Below are 15,652 nucleotides of genomic sequence, written 5' to 3'. Positions count from 1 at the left end.
GTATCATGTAGATTTTAGAGATCAGGTGCTAATCAGAAATGTCATAGCTAAAAACTTTTTCCCAGTCTCTAGGTAGTCTTTTTACTCTTGCAGTGAAGTCTTTGGATGAGCATAGGTGTTTGATTTTTAGGAGCTCCCAGTTATCTAGTTTTTCTTCTGCATTCTTTATAATGTTTTGTATACTGTTTATGCCATGTATTAGGGCTCGTAACATTGTCCCTATTTTTTCTTCCATGATCTTTATCATTTTAGATTTTATATTTAGGCCTTTGATCCATTTTGAGTTCGTTTTTGTGCATGGAGTGAGGTATGGGTCTTGTTTCATTTTTTGCAGATGGTTATCCAGTTATGCCAGCACCATTTGTTAAAAAGACTAAGAGACAGGGCTGTTTAATTGCAAACTGTTGCAGGAGCCCAATGAAGAAGAACTGGCTCTCCGCATTTAAAATGGAAGGTTTGTAAGGTTGTATTATTCATTTACAGCACTGGGTTATTATTCATTTCACAGTGGACAAACAGTCAAATGTTTAACCACTGCGCCACCAAGGCCTCTGTATAACAAGCAGTGTTGATTAATTCACAGAGACCAATGTGCCTGGTTATCAAAGCTAATTGTTAGTTGCCATCATGTGGGCTCCAACTCTCGGTGACCCCACATACAACAGAACAAAATGTCCCCTGGTCCTGCGCCATCTTCACAATCGTTGGTGTGCTCGAGTCCATTGTTGTGGCCACTGTGTATTTTGCAAGCAACTTAGGGGACTCATCTCCCAGCACTATATCAGACTATATTCTCTTGTGATCCATAACGGATCTTATTGTGTAATTTTCAGTAGATTGCCAGGCCTTTCTTCCTAGTCTTCCTTAGTCTGAGAGCTCTGCTGAACCTGTCCACCATGGGTGACCCTGCTGGGGTATTTGAAATACCAGTGGCTTAGCTTCCAGCATCACAGCAACATGCAAGCCACCGCAGTATGACAAACTGACAGGCAGGTGGTGGGTGATGGGTTAATTTCTATCTGGAACATCCACAAAGCCCATAGGATGGTCACTGTCATCACTTTTAGGGGCAGAAATGTTTTCTTTCTCTCTAAGCTCCTTCGCTGGGATCAGGATCCTAGAATTGTCTGATTCACCTCTACCAGGTCTCACCTGCAGTTCCTGTAACCCAGGGGTTCTTCTGTTTGTGCTTCCCAAGTTCACCACACTCCTGGCTCAACAACCTATAGGGCTGGGACTCCTCAAGCCATACAGCATGAACCAAGCCAGCGTCCTGGGAAGATGCTGGAGACGTCAATTCCACATGTGAAATGCACTTCTTGCTCTTCAGTGGGCTTGTCATACCTAATTATATTTGCCTTTACAGTGACATCTCTGGCATGGCCGTGGGTACAGATTAGATTTAGTCAGTGATATTTTTGTAGGAAGGGAGGCAGATGCTTCTTTAATCTATGTCACGAAAACCTATGTGAACAGGCTGGCAAAGGCACTTTGAGTGATATTTGACTATGCCTTTCAGTTGTGTAGACAAGACCAATCAATATGTTATCATGTTTACATACTACAGGATTTTTTTTATTATTAGTTAACTTTTCCTGGTAATGGATTATCTTATAATCTATTTTAAGAATTTTCAAAGGATTTTTTTCCTGAATTCTGAAGAATATTTTATTCTCGTTTTACAAACATCACATGTTAAATTAAGGGTTAAAGATAGAGGAACTAGAAAGAAAAAGAATTTTCGAATACGCCCAATCCAAAATATAACATTAACCACAATTAAATTTTTTTCATTAAGGGAAAAAAAAAAAAAAAGCCAAACCAAACCCGTTGCCGTCAAGTCGGTTCCCACCCTATAGGACAGAGTAGACCTGCCCTATAGTTCTGAAAATCTTTACGGAAGCAGGCTGCCACATCTTTTCCCATGGAATGGCTGGTGGATTCAAAGTGCTGACATTTCAGTTAGCAGCAGAGTGCTTCACCATTGCGCCACCAGGGCTCCTTTGTTTCATGTAGTCGTAGGTAATTAATCCTTGTTTTACTGACTTGGGTTAGCTGGCTGTGCCGTATCTCAGAGTCACCTGCTTCTGCAGTAAATTCTGGACATCCCACCTCAATCCCTTGCTAGTCTGAGAGGTGTTCATTTGTGAGATGCTATTTTTTATCAGCTTACCTAGGGACACCTGTAAACCAGAGCCTGTTTTCTACCAAACGTCAAACGTACTGTTAATGTCCTGTTGCCAGGCTATTTTGACGTCCCTTCCAGCTGACAAGATTGCTCATCTGTGGCCGTAGCAATGGACTTCAGACAAATGCAAGACAATCTCAGGATCCACCTGTTGATATGACCAAAGAGCTCTGGTTATTGAATCTTAAAAAGAAAAACACTCACATCGAAAAGATTCCAACTCATAGCAACCCTTACAAGACAGCGTAGAACTGCCCCATAAGGTTTCCAAGGCTATAGTCTTTATAGAAGCAAACTGCCACATCTTTCTCCCGCAGAGTGGCTAGTGGGCTCGATCTACTGACCTTTCAGTTAGCAGCCGAATGCTTTACCACTGCACCACCAGGGCTCCTGTTATTGAATCATAATAACCAATAATATCAAAATTGAGGTGAGTGAGTTTTCATACAGCGTCAGTGATTACCGTGAGAGTAAGAACACGTTATGAGTAACGAGGGCACTGAAAATCCCCAGAGCTTTTTAATGTATCCCATAAAGCGTGTTTGACATTATCCCCAGCTGAAAAGTCTCTCTCAGATGTAGAAATGGACTCTTCTTTTCAAAATATATTGTTGACCGTTACCATGCCATTCTATAATGTGAAAGCGAGCGTGCTTCTGTCTAAACGGAAAGGTTCATAAATACGATCTTTGTGATAGTATTTCACTTGTCATAATTAAGTGGAGGCTGAGCTTCCCGTTATTTTCATTTGCCAGCTGTTTTTGTCTCCCTGGCTTGATAAACAGGGCAGCTCTCACAGTAGTATTGAACCAATTAAAAATCTGCAGAAGGTTGAAGGTATCTAATTATTTCTAGCATCTTTTCTTTTCATAAGATGAGGGAGAAAAATCTTTGGTGTTGCCCAGCAGCTTTCCAGGAAACCTCAAAGACAGTTTAGATGTGAAATACGTTTTAAAATTTTTATTAGTTTGAATACGGAGTGTAGATTTGGGGAGACAATTCCAAAAAGAGTTACCAGAGAACACAGATATAAGTGTAAGTTGCAAATGCTTAAAGACAAGAAATAACTCCAAGTTTTCGTTCAGAGTGATCATAATTAAAATAATACAGCAACAAAAAACAGCGATTATTAGGAATCCCGGCTTGGCTGCTAACCAAAAGGCTGTCAGTTAGAGTCCACCCAGAGGTGGACTCTTCAGATCCTGAAGAAAGGCCTGGCAATCTACTTACAAACATCAGCCACTGAAAACCCTGTGGAGCACAGTGCTAATCTGACATACACGGGGTCACCATGAATCAGAATCAACTTGATGGCAACTGTTTTTTGGTTAGTTTGTTTGTTTTAGCATTTTCATAAGTTAGGAACTTTTGCTGAAAGTGATCTAAGAAATCGACAGAAGCACCCAACATGAACAGAGTTTCAAGTTCGAGTACTTAGGGGATAAAAAAAACAAAAAACTTTTCCTATTTGTATGCAGAAAACTCTTCACAGTTTCTTGTTAAGAAAAGAATGTGTATTCAAAGATCAGTTTGTCATTTTAACAAGGAGAAAAGCAAATTCTAACTTCCTTATTTTTATACATCACTCATGTAACATTCACAGTAAAGAGTTCACAAGCCTTTTCTCTATCCTGTGAATAGACCGATCAACAACATCAGGCGAACTTTGTCAAAATTTCAACACATTTCACTCTTTCAGATTCATTATTTGCAGGTGTTATAAACTCACAAAAATAAAGTTTACTTCCCTTAAGCTTTCTACAACTTATAAATGTTATAAACTATATAACATATAAATCCTGTAAACTTATCAACTTACAAATGTGTCTTTTATTATCTTCCTTCACATACTAGCACACAACCAGACATTTTTATTTTAAGATAAGCTTACTTTGTTTCTCTCTTGATAGACAGGAACACATCCATTACATTGTAGATACACTCAATTTTTGCAACTGTTGTACCTAGTATAGTGTGGTAGACAGAGTTGCTGGTGGTGTTAGGTGTTGTCAAGTTGATTTCAGCTCATGGCAACCCCCTGTGACAGAGCAGAACTGTCCCACAGGGTTTTTATGGCTGTAATCTTTATGGAAGCAGATCACCAGGTCTTTTGCCCTTGGAACCCCCCGGTGGGTTTGAACAGCCACCCTTACAGTTAGAAGTCAGGCACTTAACCATTGTGCCACCAGGGCTCCTCATGTCTGCATCTTAATTTCCACAATCTGTGAACATGTTACATTGCAATAGCAAAAAAGAATTAAGGTTGCAGATGTCCTATCTTTTCCGATTTTTCAACCAAATAATACCCAAAAGAAGGGGAGTGGCCTTCCATCTGCAGTGGTCACTTTGGGGCTTTAGATGTTCATTCTAAGCTGGGCAGCTGCTCTTTCTAGCCCAGGCTCAGTCCCAGGGTGAGGTATGCTCCTACATTCTCCTCTGAATCCACCCAGTGTCGCAGTCCACCATGGGGGCACTGCTGAGCCCCAAGCACCCTTTAGGTTCCAGGACCCTTTGCAAAACCTGCAGTTTGTTTCTCCTCCAGGTTCGTACAAAGACAGCAACCTTCTGGTGACCCAGCCACTTCCATTCATTTCTCTCTTGCAAAACAAAACATATATTCTTACCACAATTTTAAAAAGATGGGTATTAACAAATAAAAATAAAAGATGCTTCAGCCAGTCCTCTCTCTCATTTTTGCTTTCAACCTTGAAAATGTCCAAGGTCACAGAACCAGTCTTCATATGCCATCAGAGTGTGACTGTCACCATATGCACAGTAAATGAAATACTTTTTTCAATTCCATTGCCCTTCTTTTATCACTTCCCTTATAAAGAAGAGAGAGAGCATCCATCATCTCACTTGTGTGTAACTCAGATTTGTCTTCTAATGGTTTATGGGGGTTAATGAGCTGATAAAGTTCCCAGTATGCTGAGCTCAACAAAAGTGTAATCTTGGCTGGCTTTAAGTCTGCTTTAATGATAAAGTGATAAAGCAAGTTGGTCAGAGGACTTCCATGTACAAAGCCTCGTCTCCAAACTATTTTAAATGCCATCATTAGAAAATAAATATGCTACATTTGGGGGTTTTAAGGCAAACCGTTTTTGTCAGCCACTTCCTCAGTTATCATCAAGTCAGTGAAGATACTTAGCCTTCCCTATTTCAGTAATTTAGAGCTCAGCAATTTTTGCCCAAGCTAAAATAAGCCACCTAAACATAGGACAAGAGCAGATACCAAAATTAAAAGGACCCAGGTTTTATTTATTACTGCCTGAAATGAAGATAGCTTCACATTCTCCCTGGGGGCTCCTTTTCCTACCCCGGGCGCCAGACACCGCAGAATTATACAGCAAAAGAAGAAATCATTTAAAGATATGTGCGGAGGTAAAATATTTCAAAGAGCTTTTAGAAGCTAGCTAAATATATCTCATTGGAGGACTGGAATGAGGAAGGAATTCAACTTTGGACACTTGTCAGCTCCATCTGATAGTTTTAGGACAACTGACTTTGTTATAGGCTCTTGTTTAGTTACTTCCAGATGTAAATGAAGGGACTGGCCTTGGAGGCCGCAGGTGGGCCGAAATAATTGTCTTGCAGAATTATTGGTAATGTGGGAAGTGCTTGTAAACTAAAAGTAGTCCACGAATAGGTCATCCTAAGAACCTTTATCGCTGGGAGGGGCGAGATTAATACTGATCAAGTGAATTAAGGAAGCAGAGTTGGAGTTTATTTTTTCACACAAAGAACAACATGCCAAGTTAGTAAATGTTAAATGGTAGAGCCATGCAATAAATCCCGAGGCAAGCAGATCCTCAGCCGACCCCCTCTCAGAGGACACCTAGTTATATCTTAAGTGTAAAGCCCCTCTCCCCTGCTGTCAGTGTTTGTCTTTGCCTCACAGAGAGGTAAGAAGTTAGCAGTCTGATGTATGATCTTCTCTGCGCGTTTGTGGTTTAACTCCTGTTAAATAACAGGTACCAACACCCAAAAAACCCACTGCCGTCGAGTCGATTCCAACTCATAGCAACCCTATAGGATAGAGTAGAACTGCCCCATACAGTTTCCAAGGAGTGCCTGGCGGATTTGAACTGCCGACCTTTTGTTTAGCAGCTATAGCACTTAACCACTATGCCACCAGGGTTTCTGGTACCAACACAGCTCCCCTTAAAGTATTTTTGAAATTGTGGCAGAACTACCATACGTTTTCTTGACTTCTGTGAATATCAAGCAAGAACACATAAATAACTCCTCGGAGCCCCGGTGGCACAGTGGCTAAGAGCTCAGCTACTAACCAAAAGGTCCGCAGTTCAAATCCACCAGCCGCTCCTTGGAAACCCTATGGTGCAGTTCTGCTCTGTGCTGTAGGGTCACTATGAGTCAGAATCAACTTGACGGCAACGGGATTGGTTGACTACCATCTCTATATTTTGGTTAGTAGCTGACCACGGTAACTGTTTGCACCACCCAAGGAAGCCTGCTCATCTAAACCTTCATTTTTCCTGACAGATTTTAGATCTCACTTACCCTGAAAAACCTTTTTCTAACCTCTCCCCAATTCTAAGTTACAGCTCACTTATTAATCTGAAATACTTGTAAAGCAGGTTGGTTTGAATGAATAAGGACGTTTAAATGCAAATGATTAATTTAGTTAAAAAAAAAAATAACGTTTAAGTATTAAGAATACCTTCAGCCACAGCTAAAAATGGCACAAGGTCATAGTGCTAACCCTGGTGACGTAATTGTTAAGTGCTATTTTTATGGCTGCTAACTAAACGGTCAGCGGTTTGAATCCACCAGGTGCTCCTTGGAAACTGTATGGGGCAGTTCTTCTCTGTCCTATAGGGTCGCTATGAGTCGGAATTGGCTGGATGGCAATGGGTTTTAGATAAATTTTATTTATCCTTTTATTATAAAACCATCTCCTTTCTTGTCCATTAACAGCACAGCAAGTTAACCATTTGCGCCACCTGGGGACTCCCCCGTTAATGACTGTGTGTTAAATGCCTCCCCACGTTTGCTCCTTTAACCTTCACAATAGCTTTGTAAGGTGGGCACCACGCTCATTCTTGATTTACAGATTAAAAACCGAGGCTGAGGAAGGTGAAGTTATTTTCCCAGACATTCAGTCCCACCTTTTCTAGCATCAAAGGCCATGCATTCACCATAATGAAGTACTGTTTTCTCTGTTGATGTGTCTAGTTACCCAATGGAGAACATCCAGTGCTGAGGAACAGGCCACTCTGCACGGACATGGACTCTTGTTCTCCTTTGCTCCTCTGTCACTGTCTCTTTCTCTGCCCTCTGCTTCCACCTTGACCTCATTTCAACTCTTCCTGTTCTTTCCAAAGGCAAATACGCCATGCGAGACCTTGTCCACAGGCTGCCAGGCGGGAACAGTAACAATGCTGCGAGCAAGGCCATGTCGGATGACACAGTGACAGCTGTCTGCTGTACCCTGCACGAGGTGATCACCAAAAACATGGAGAACGCCAAGGCCTTACGGGACGCCGGTGGCATCGAGAAGTTGGTCGGCATCTCCAAAAGTAAAGGAGACAAGTAAGTTAGGCGGTGACTTCATAGCCTTGGCTTAGTAGAATCGGTTCGAAGTTTGCTTGCTCTCTCCTGGTGAAGGGTAACCTCTTGAATGTCACTGAAAAGCCTTTGTCTGTGGTAATCAAGAGAATGAAACCAGTAATTGGTTTCCAGTCTCCACGCCAACAGTGAAACTGATCTTACTAGGCTTTTCATTGGACAAATAGCTCATCACTTGGAGACCATTGCAGCGCTGGTGGACTCGACAACCAGTGACTATATTAAGGGTATTCCTTCAATGTGGAAAAGACAACCGGCTTAGTCGGCACATAGTAGGGTATTTTTTGTTCCTCTGTGTTTCCATGTGCGCATGTCACTGACATATCTCTTTCCTTTGCTGTGCTCCTCCTCAGCTCTGCATAGCAAGTCAGCGTGCAACACGCATAAGGGAGAAAATGAAGCATACTGGAGGCAGAGGTCCCCGGGTGGCACAAATGGCTAAGCACTTGACTGCTAACCAAATGGTTGGCAGTTCGAACCCACCCAGAGATGCTTTGGAAGACAGGTCACAAAAGGTCACAGCCTTGAAATCCCCGTGGAGCAGTTCTACTCTGCACACATGGGGTCACCCCGAGTCGGAATCGACAGCAGCTGGTTTGGTTTCTGATTTGGAATCAGAGAGAACCAAGTTCTATTCCGGCACCCTCCCGAGCTAGCGGAAATTATTTAACAAGTGATGATGCCTGTAAATTCTAATCTCCAAATAAGAGTGGGGCAGTCATACCTCCTACAAGAAGGCAGAGAGGGCAGTGGGGAGTGGGGAGGAGAAGAGCATTTCCATGAATGGAATAAAAAGATGTAAGGCTCCATGTCAAAGCCTCTGCACCTCCCCAAATAAGAATGTCTCCCCAGCTTGACTCAAGAATCACTGGTATCTTCCTATATGTCCCAGAAAAATATCTTCACAAGACAGAGTGTCAGTTTATCAGGGAGCTGTCAGTCGAACAGAAACGTCCACTAACCTTAATTAAATTTCGCCTCCTGGAAATCCCTCAATGTAATCAAAGAAAAGTAAAAGGGTAAAACCTTTAGTTGTCAAGAGTCTATTTCTTGAATTTCCATTCCCTCTCCCCACTCTGTTCCTTTATATCTAAAGGCAAAATAATTTTTCCTTTATAATTAAAGGCTGTGAGGGATTCACTTTGAGATTTTGGAAGTTCTTATTCTTTTTATTTAATTCCATTTCTTACCATCATAGTATAAAAGAAGTTTCAGGGTTTCTGGTAAGTATTCTGAGACCTCCAGACAGGTTCAAACTACAATTCAGTTTTAGGATTTGAATACCGTATTTTTATGCAAACGATGCGCACCTTCTGTGTTTATCGACTGCGTTCTCCTCCTGGGAGGTGTTTTCCTAAGTGCACTATCCTCATTTTTTTGTAGCAATATGTAGAAGATAAATGTCATGGCAGCATTTGTGAGGGTGCCTCATGGTGGGAAGGCGCAGCTGACAAACAAACGCAGAAGACACGCATTATTTGCATAAAAATACGGTTCTTTTCTGTGTTAAGTAGAGAAGCCCCACTGGGCTTAGGTGTGATAATTTCACAGTGTAGATTGTTGGCTTGAATTATATTTTATGGTATTGTAAAAAAAAACAAGCAAACAAAAAACCTGACATTGAGTCGATTCCAACTCGTGGCAAACCCATGTGTGTCTGAGTAGAACCATGTTCCATAGGGTTTTCAGTCGCTGATTTTTCAGCGGCAACCACCAGCCCTTTCTTCCAAGACACATCTGGGTGGGCTTCAATCTCCAGCCTTTTAGTTAGCAGCCGAGTGCGTTAACCATTTACACCACTGAGGGCTTTCTGGGTGGTGGTGAACTTACAGAAACCCTGGTGGTGTAGTGGCTAAGAGCTTCGGCTGCTAACCAAAAGGCCTGCAGTTCGAATCCACCAGGTGCTCCTTGGAAACTGTATGGGGCAGTTCGACTCTGTCCTGTAGGGTCGCTATGAGTTGGAATCAACTCGAGAACAATGAGTTTGGTTTATTGAACTTACAATAAAATGCTATTCTGCTTAGGCAGGAAGCCATATGGTTCTCTTCCTTCTACAGTTTCCAAGACCTCTGAAATTTCTAACTGAAGACCTTATGTATTTTGAGTATTAGGAACTTAATATGTTAGTGTTTTTGAAACAAACACAAGTAGACACATACACACAAAATAAAAACGTAGTCCACACAACCCTCTGATATAGTTATCCATTTTTATGAGTCACTTGAAGATCAAAATGTATGACTAGGGAGCTTTGAAGGGTGGTTTGGGATGTATTCACATATTCCAACTACGTGGAAATCCCTAATGCAGCAAGAATCACTAAAAACCACCACAAACCAGTTGCTGTCCATCCACTTCCGATCACGGCAACCCCATGTGCGTTGGAGTAGAACTGTGCTCCATAGGGTTTTCGGGGGTTGAGTTTTTGGAAATAGATTACGAGGCCTTTCTTCCAAAAACCAGTCGCCAATAAGTACCAAATGAGCCTTCAAGAGAAAAGATGCTTTCATCAGCCCTATGGTGAAAGAAAATTACGTGGTGAAATTAACTAAAAATCATTTGGGAAAATCATCTGTATGTATGTTTTTCCTTATTGCCAACCCAGAAAATGGTCCTGGGAAATGGGGGCCAATCTCAATTGTTGATAAGGGAGGCTTCTTCCCCTACGGATGAGCTCATATAAATACCCTTAATTTGACTGAAAATTTCTTCAGTCGTTTCTTTCATCTTATTGTTCCTTTATTTATTTTTTTTTTTCCAAATGTCAACAGCTTGGATTTATGAGTTTAATAAGAAGTGTTGAATTGGGCTGAATCAAGCATCCTCAAAGTTCTAATTTTACTGCTTAGTCATTCTCATCTGTTATTTCATGTAATATATCACTTTTTTATACACTGACTAATTTGGGGGTCAAAACAAGGTTTTATAACCTCAGAAATTCTCAAAATTATTCCCTGATCTCCTACCTACACCTGGGAGAATTTCCCCCAGTCTTAGCCGTGGACTCACCACTTATCACTCAGCTCTGTTTTAACAGTAGACAAAGAGGCTCCATGGCCTTGTAGACGTGTTTTAATATCACAGAAGTTCTTTATTGAGAACAGAATTTTTGAAATTGGGGATAATTTAATATGGAAACAAGAGCAATATCCATTTGCCCTAATAAATTTATAAAATGCTTACAAAGCCGTCTTCCCTGAGTCATTCTTGGAAAATTATTTCCAACCATCAGTGTAGTTCAAGCCTGATTTTTGTTGGAGATAACATAGGAAAACACAGGTGGAAAAAACGTGCCTTGCTATGATTCTCCATTTTGTGCATTTATATGCGTTTATTTTTAAACACATACAAGCGTAAACATTCTGTGGTATGAACAGGTCAGACTGGCAAGTTGCTGATGATGACTGTTGGAAAGTCCATCTCACTGAATCTTGAAAATACAACCCCTGGGCCTGGCGTTTTGGATCCCCTGCTGCTGGTACACCTGTGTTGAGAAACCACCAGGAATTGTACCAGCAGACACCTTCAGTCACCCTGATTGCACAGCTTTGGCAAAGATCCAGGCATGGTGTAGTCGTTACTGACTCTTACAGGAGTCTTATACTCACCACTTCAGAGTCTTGATAACTTTATATTATTTTCTTCTCATCATTTTAAACACACGTTACAGACATTCTGTAACATCCATCAAAAAGTATACTTTTTTTTTCTATTTTAACAGTTATATACGAAAGAGTATGGAATGTGTCACTGTATTTTGTCATAAGACAGAAAAGCTATTAACAGTCTCAACTGTGACTTGTCAGCCAGGAACTGTGTATTGTCGCTTGGGTTATAATTGCTTGTCACAGTAGAAACAGTCGGTTGTTAAAGTCCTTTAGTCAATAGTTACAGTACTTCAAGTAGAAGTTGCCATGGTATCAATCTAGTTGAATCAAAATTAAAGGCTGAAAAGAAAGCAAATAATTCTTTAACCTCCAATGTTATTGTAACACTCCAATGTCTGGGCATTTTAATTGAGAGGTTCAAACCTTCTCTTCAATAGATGTTCACAGCCTCTTTCTATTTCGTAACTAAGCAAAATGCAAAAACAAAAATTACTCTGTGTCAGAGGACTTTCTGCATACTAAATACGTTTCAGCTACACTTATCACCACCTGAATATTAATACATCTGCCTCTAGAATTGCTTGACTATTTTCATGGACAAATATCGAGCTCAGAAATCTAAAATGCAGCAACGTGTAGCATGTAGCCATTGTCCAGCGTTGATCCTGTAAGAATAACATGTGTCTATGCCCATATTCTAGAACTTTCAGCCTTTAAGGCATAGGAATTCAGTGTTGCATTAAAAACACCACTGCTAATTGGCCAGTCATTTAGCAAGTCAGTTTTATTAACAGAAAATACACATGTTACCTTCATATAGGTAGTCTTTCAGGGATACTTTTTTTGGAATTTATAAGAACTGCAAAGTATTTTTTTCCCCCAAAACAGTTGATATAACCAATAGACTTTCAAACTCAACCAGAGTTGAATTCCATCCCAATAATACTAATAATGAATGACTGGTACTGTTGTCCTGGAATGAACGGATGAAAAAACCTTTAGCTTGCCAAAAACTATTGCCATTGAGTCAATTCCGACTCTCACAGTGACCCTATAGGACAGAGTAGAACTGCCCCATAGGGTTTCCAAGGAGCAGTTGGTAGGTTCCAACTGCCAACCTTTTGGTTAGCAGCCGAGCTCTTAACCACTGTGCCACCAGGGCTCCACCTTAGCTGGTCTAAATTACCAATGTGAAGGTCCAGAAAAATAGCCACTTTATCTACCATGTATTACCTGTTGCCATGGAGTCAAATTCATGCCGTAATTTCGTTGCAGAGTGCAGGTCCTTGCAGCAGCCATTACTTTGGCTCTCAAATCCGACCTCAACCTCACCCCATCTAACCATACACTTACCTCCTATTTCAAAGGTCATTTTATTTCAAAGGCTTTTTTGGTCTCAATGCAGGTATTCTCTGCAGGGGGTCACTGTCCTAACCAGTTTCAAGGGCTGTCATTCACACTGGGGACTCTCTGAAAGGCTGCATTCTGCCCAACCCCAGGGGTCACCATTCAGAGAGACCAGGGGCAGACAGACTACAGCCACAAATTACCCACTGCCTTTTTCTGTAAATTAAGTTTTACTGGAACATAGCCACACCCATCCCTGTAGTCTTCTCTACAGCTGCTTTCTTGCTGCAATGACAGAGTCCAGGAGCTGCCACAAAGACCTTATGGCCCACAAAGCCAAAAATATTTGCTATCTGGTTCTTTATGGAAAAGCCGTGCTGCCGGCCCGGGAGAGCCACAATGCGAATGGCAGCATCTAGAGTGGAGCACTGTGTGACGCCCCGTGAAGCCATCCCACGGGAACACAGAATCAGCCGGTAGCTAAGCGTTTCCATGACCACCAGTTGAAGTGACTTCCAAGAATTTGAATGAATTACATCAACACACGTTCCTGTTTTTAAGGTGTAGATCGGCACCAAACCAAAAGGCAAAATATTTACAGTAGTTACAGTTGAAGGTTTATGTGACCCTGGTTACTCTCTCTAGTTCCTAGGGTGGAACTTAAAGTGTTTGCAGGGCTTTATGTGCAGATGCTCGTGAGAGAGTGTCTGTGCCAGCATGTTTGCTAGCATGTGTGCCAGTGTCTATGCCAGCATGTGTGCCAGTGTGTGTGCCAGCATGTGTGCCAGTGTGTGCCAGCATGTGCCAGTGTGTGCCAGTGTGTGTGCCAGCGTGTGCACGTCTGCATTCACTGCCAATCTCAGGTGCCCGTCTTCACACAGGAAGGTAGAACTAACCCCCATGGCAACCCCACATGCAACAAAGTGGAACTGTGCTCCATGGGGTTTTCAATGGCCGATTTTTTTGGAAGTAGATTGCCAGGCCTTTCTCCCAAGGTGCCTCTGAGTGGACTCAAACCTCCAACCTCGTGGTTAGCAGCTGAGTGCTTAACCATGTGTTCCACTCAAGAACTCCTGCATTCTGACCAGATGCCCCTAAATGCTCTTAGGTTTGCATTTGGAAAAGACTTTGCCCAGAGAGTAATGCATCCCTGTCTCTCAGCCTCATGAATGTGTTGATGAGAGTGAGGCTGGAGACTGGTAGGACAAAACCTTTGCACAGAGGAAAAGAGCCAAAAGTTTCTTGACTAAAAACTATGTCAGACTGGAGCCCAGCTGCCCACTCACCACCTTGCCTTTTCTGTCTTCTCTCCACCAGACACTCTCCAAAGGTGGTCAAGGCAGCATCTCAGGTCCTCAACAGTATGTGGCAGTACCGAGACCTGAGGAGTCTCTACAAAAAGGTAAGGCTGGCTTCACCGTCGTGGCTCAGGAGTTACACACATTCGCAGAGCCCTGAGACGCACCGCCGGCCCCACTGAGATACATCACAGATAAGGAGGGCACAGGTCTTACAGCTTCAGTAACCGAAACACGACTGAAACTTGAGCATCAACAAAGAAGCAAAAGGAGCTCAGTGTCCCCGATGTGCACTGAGACCCATGGACTCTCACGACCAGAAGGACCTACATTCTTGGGCCTATGTGCGCTCCTTCTACATAAAGGAAAACGAGCTTGGTTTTCAGGGCTTAGTCTGCAATAGATTAAAAAACAATGAACTGAGAGATTTTGTCAAAAAGAAGCATCAAAAAGTGTCAGTAAGTAATTTTGGAGAGGAGACAAAGAAATACGAAGTGTAATTCAGGAAGAAGAGAAGTATAGTATCTCAGGGACATTGAGTAGAAGACCCCACAGCCTGACCCTGGCTACCGGGCCCTGAGACCCTCACTGGGACACTGCATGGCGTTGTTGTTGTTGGCTGCCCTCAACTCACGGGAACCCCATGCACAATGGGATCGGGTCCTTGTGATCCACAGCGTTTTCATTGGCTGGTTTTAGAAGTAGATCATCAGGTCTTTCTTCCTAGTCTGTTGTATTCTGGAAGCTCTGCTGAAACCTGTTCAGCATCATAGCAACACACTGCTTCCACTGACAGACAGGTGGTGGTTGTTCATAAGACACACTGTCCAGGAATCAAACCTGGGTCTCCCACATGGAAGGTGAGAATTCTACCACTGCCCCACTGCACAGGATGAAGGAGCTGATGGTCCCAGTGAGGACCGTAGGTCAGGAGGAAGAGTTGCCCCATACACTTTCCCGAGGCAGGCAGGAATTTACAGCATAGGTTTCAAAGGACTTTTCATCCCCAGAATGACTTAAAAATAAAACCTAAAGATGAAAATGTCACATCTAGAAATTTTGATCCTGTACCTTACTTTTATATGTTGCTAAATAAAAGTTACATAACTTCCTTTGTTGCTGCTAAACCCAGTTGCCATCCAGTCAGCTGGTTTTCACAGCAAGCCCCTGTGTGTCAGAGTGGAACTGTGCTCCACAGGGTTTTCACTGACTAATTTTTTGGAAGTTGATCTCCAGGCCCTTCTTCTGAGGTGCTTCTGGGTGGACTCAAACCTCCAAACTTTTGGTTAGCCACAGAGCATGTTAAAGCTTTGCACCACCCAGGGACTCCCTTTTTTGGCTGTTGTCATTAGTTGCTATCAAGTTGGTTCCGACTCATGGAGACCCCATGTGTTAAGAAGAGAGAATTCTTTTAACAGCCTCATCCAGAAACTGGCTATTCCACCAGGTTCACGTTAACAATTGGGGGTGGAGAACACTATTGATCTGCAGGAAGGATGGAGCAGGTGTTGATGGCAGGACAGGGATTCAGAAGGCGTGTTATCAGGCCAGGGAAGTATGGCCTTGTATCAACAACTGCCTGCAGCAACTCTTTGCTACTAACCCAAAGAGAAGAGGAAGCC

At 42.3% G+C, this 15,652-nt stretch overlaps 1 protein-coding gene across 2 annotated transcripts in view; it reads left to right on the top strand.

Annotated features, from left to right (window-relative positions):
• CTNND2 (catenin delta 2) overlaps positions 1-15,652 on the top strand; it is a 1,201,869-nt gene that overhangs the window by 1,133,780 nt on the left and 52,437 nt on the right. For both annotated transcript variants that reach the window (XM_049861022.1, XM_049861014.1), the window contains 2 exons: positions 7,534-7,741; positions 14,050-14,134. In XM_049861022.1, coding sequence (XP_049716979.1) covers positions 7,534-7,741; positions 14,050-14,134 — 293 coding nt within the window. The remainder of the gene's footprint in view (positions 1-7,533; positions 7,742-14,049; positions 14,135-15,652) is intronic.

The sequence above is a fragment of the Elephas maximus genome, chromosome 2, assembly GCF_024166365.1.
Source record: "Elephas maximus indicus isolate mEleMax1 chromosome 2, mEleMax1 primary haplotype, whole genome shotgun sequence".
In the NCBI taxonomy this organism is placed as follows: Eukaryota; Metazoa; Chordata; class Mammalia; order Proboscidea; family Elephantidae; genus Elephas; species Elephas maximus.
The sequence above is the reverse complement of the archived record's forward strand: the minus strand, read 5'-3'. Positions and strand labels throughout refer to the sequence as shown.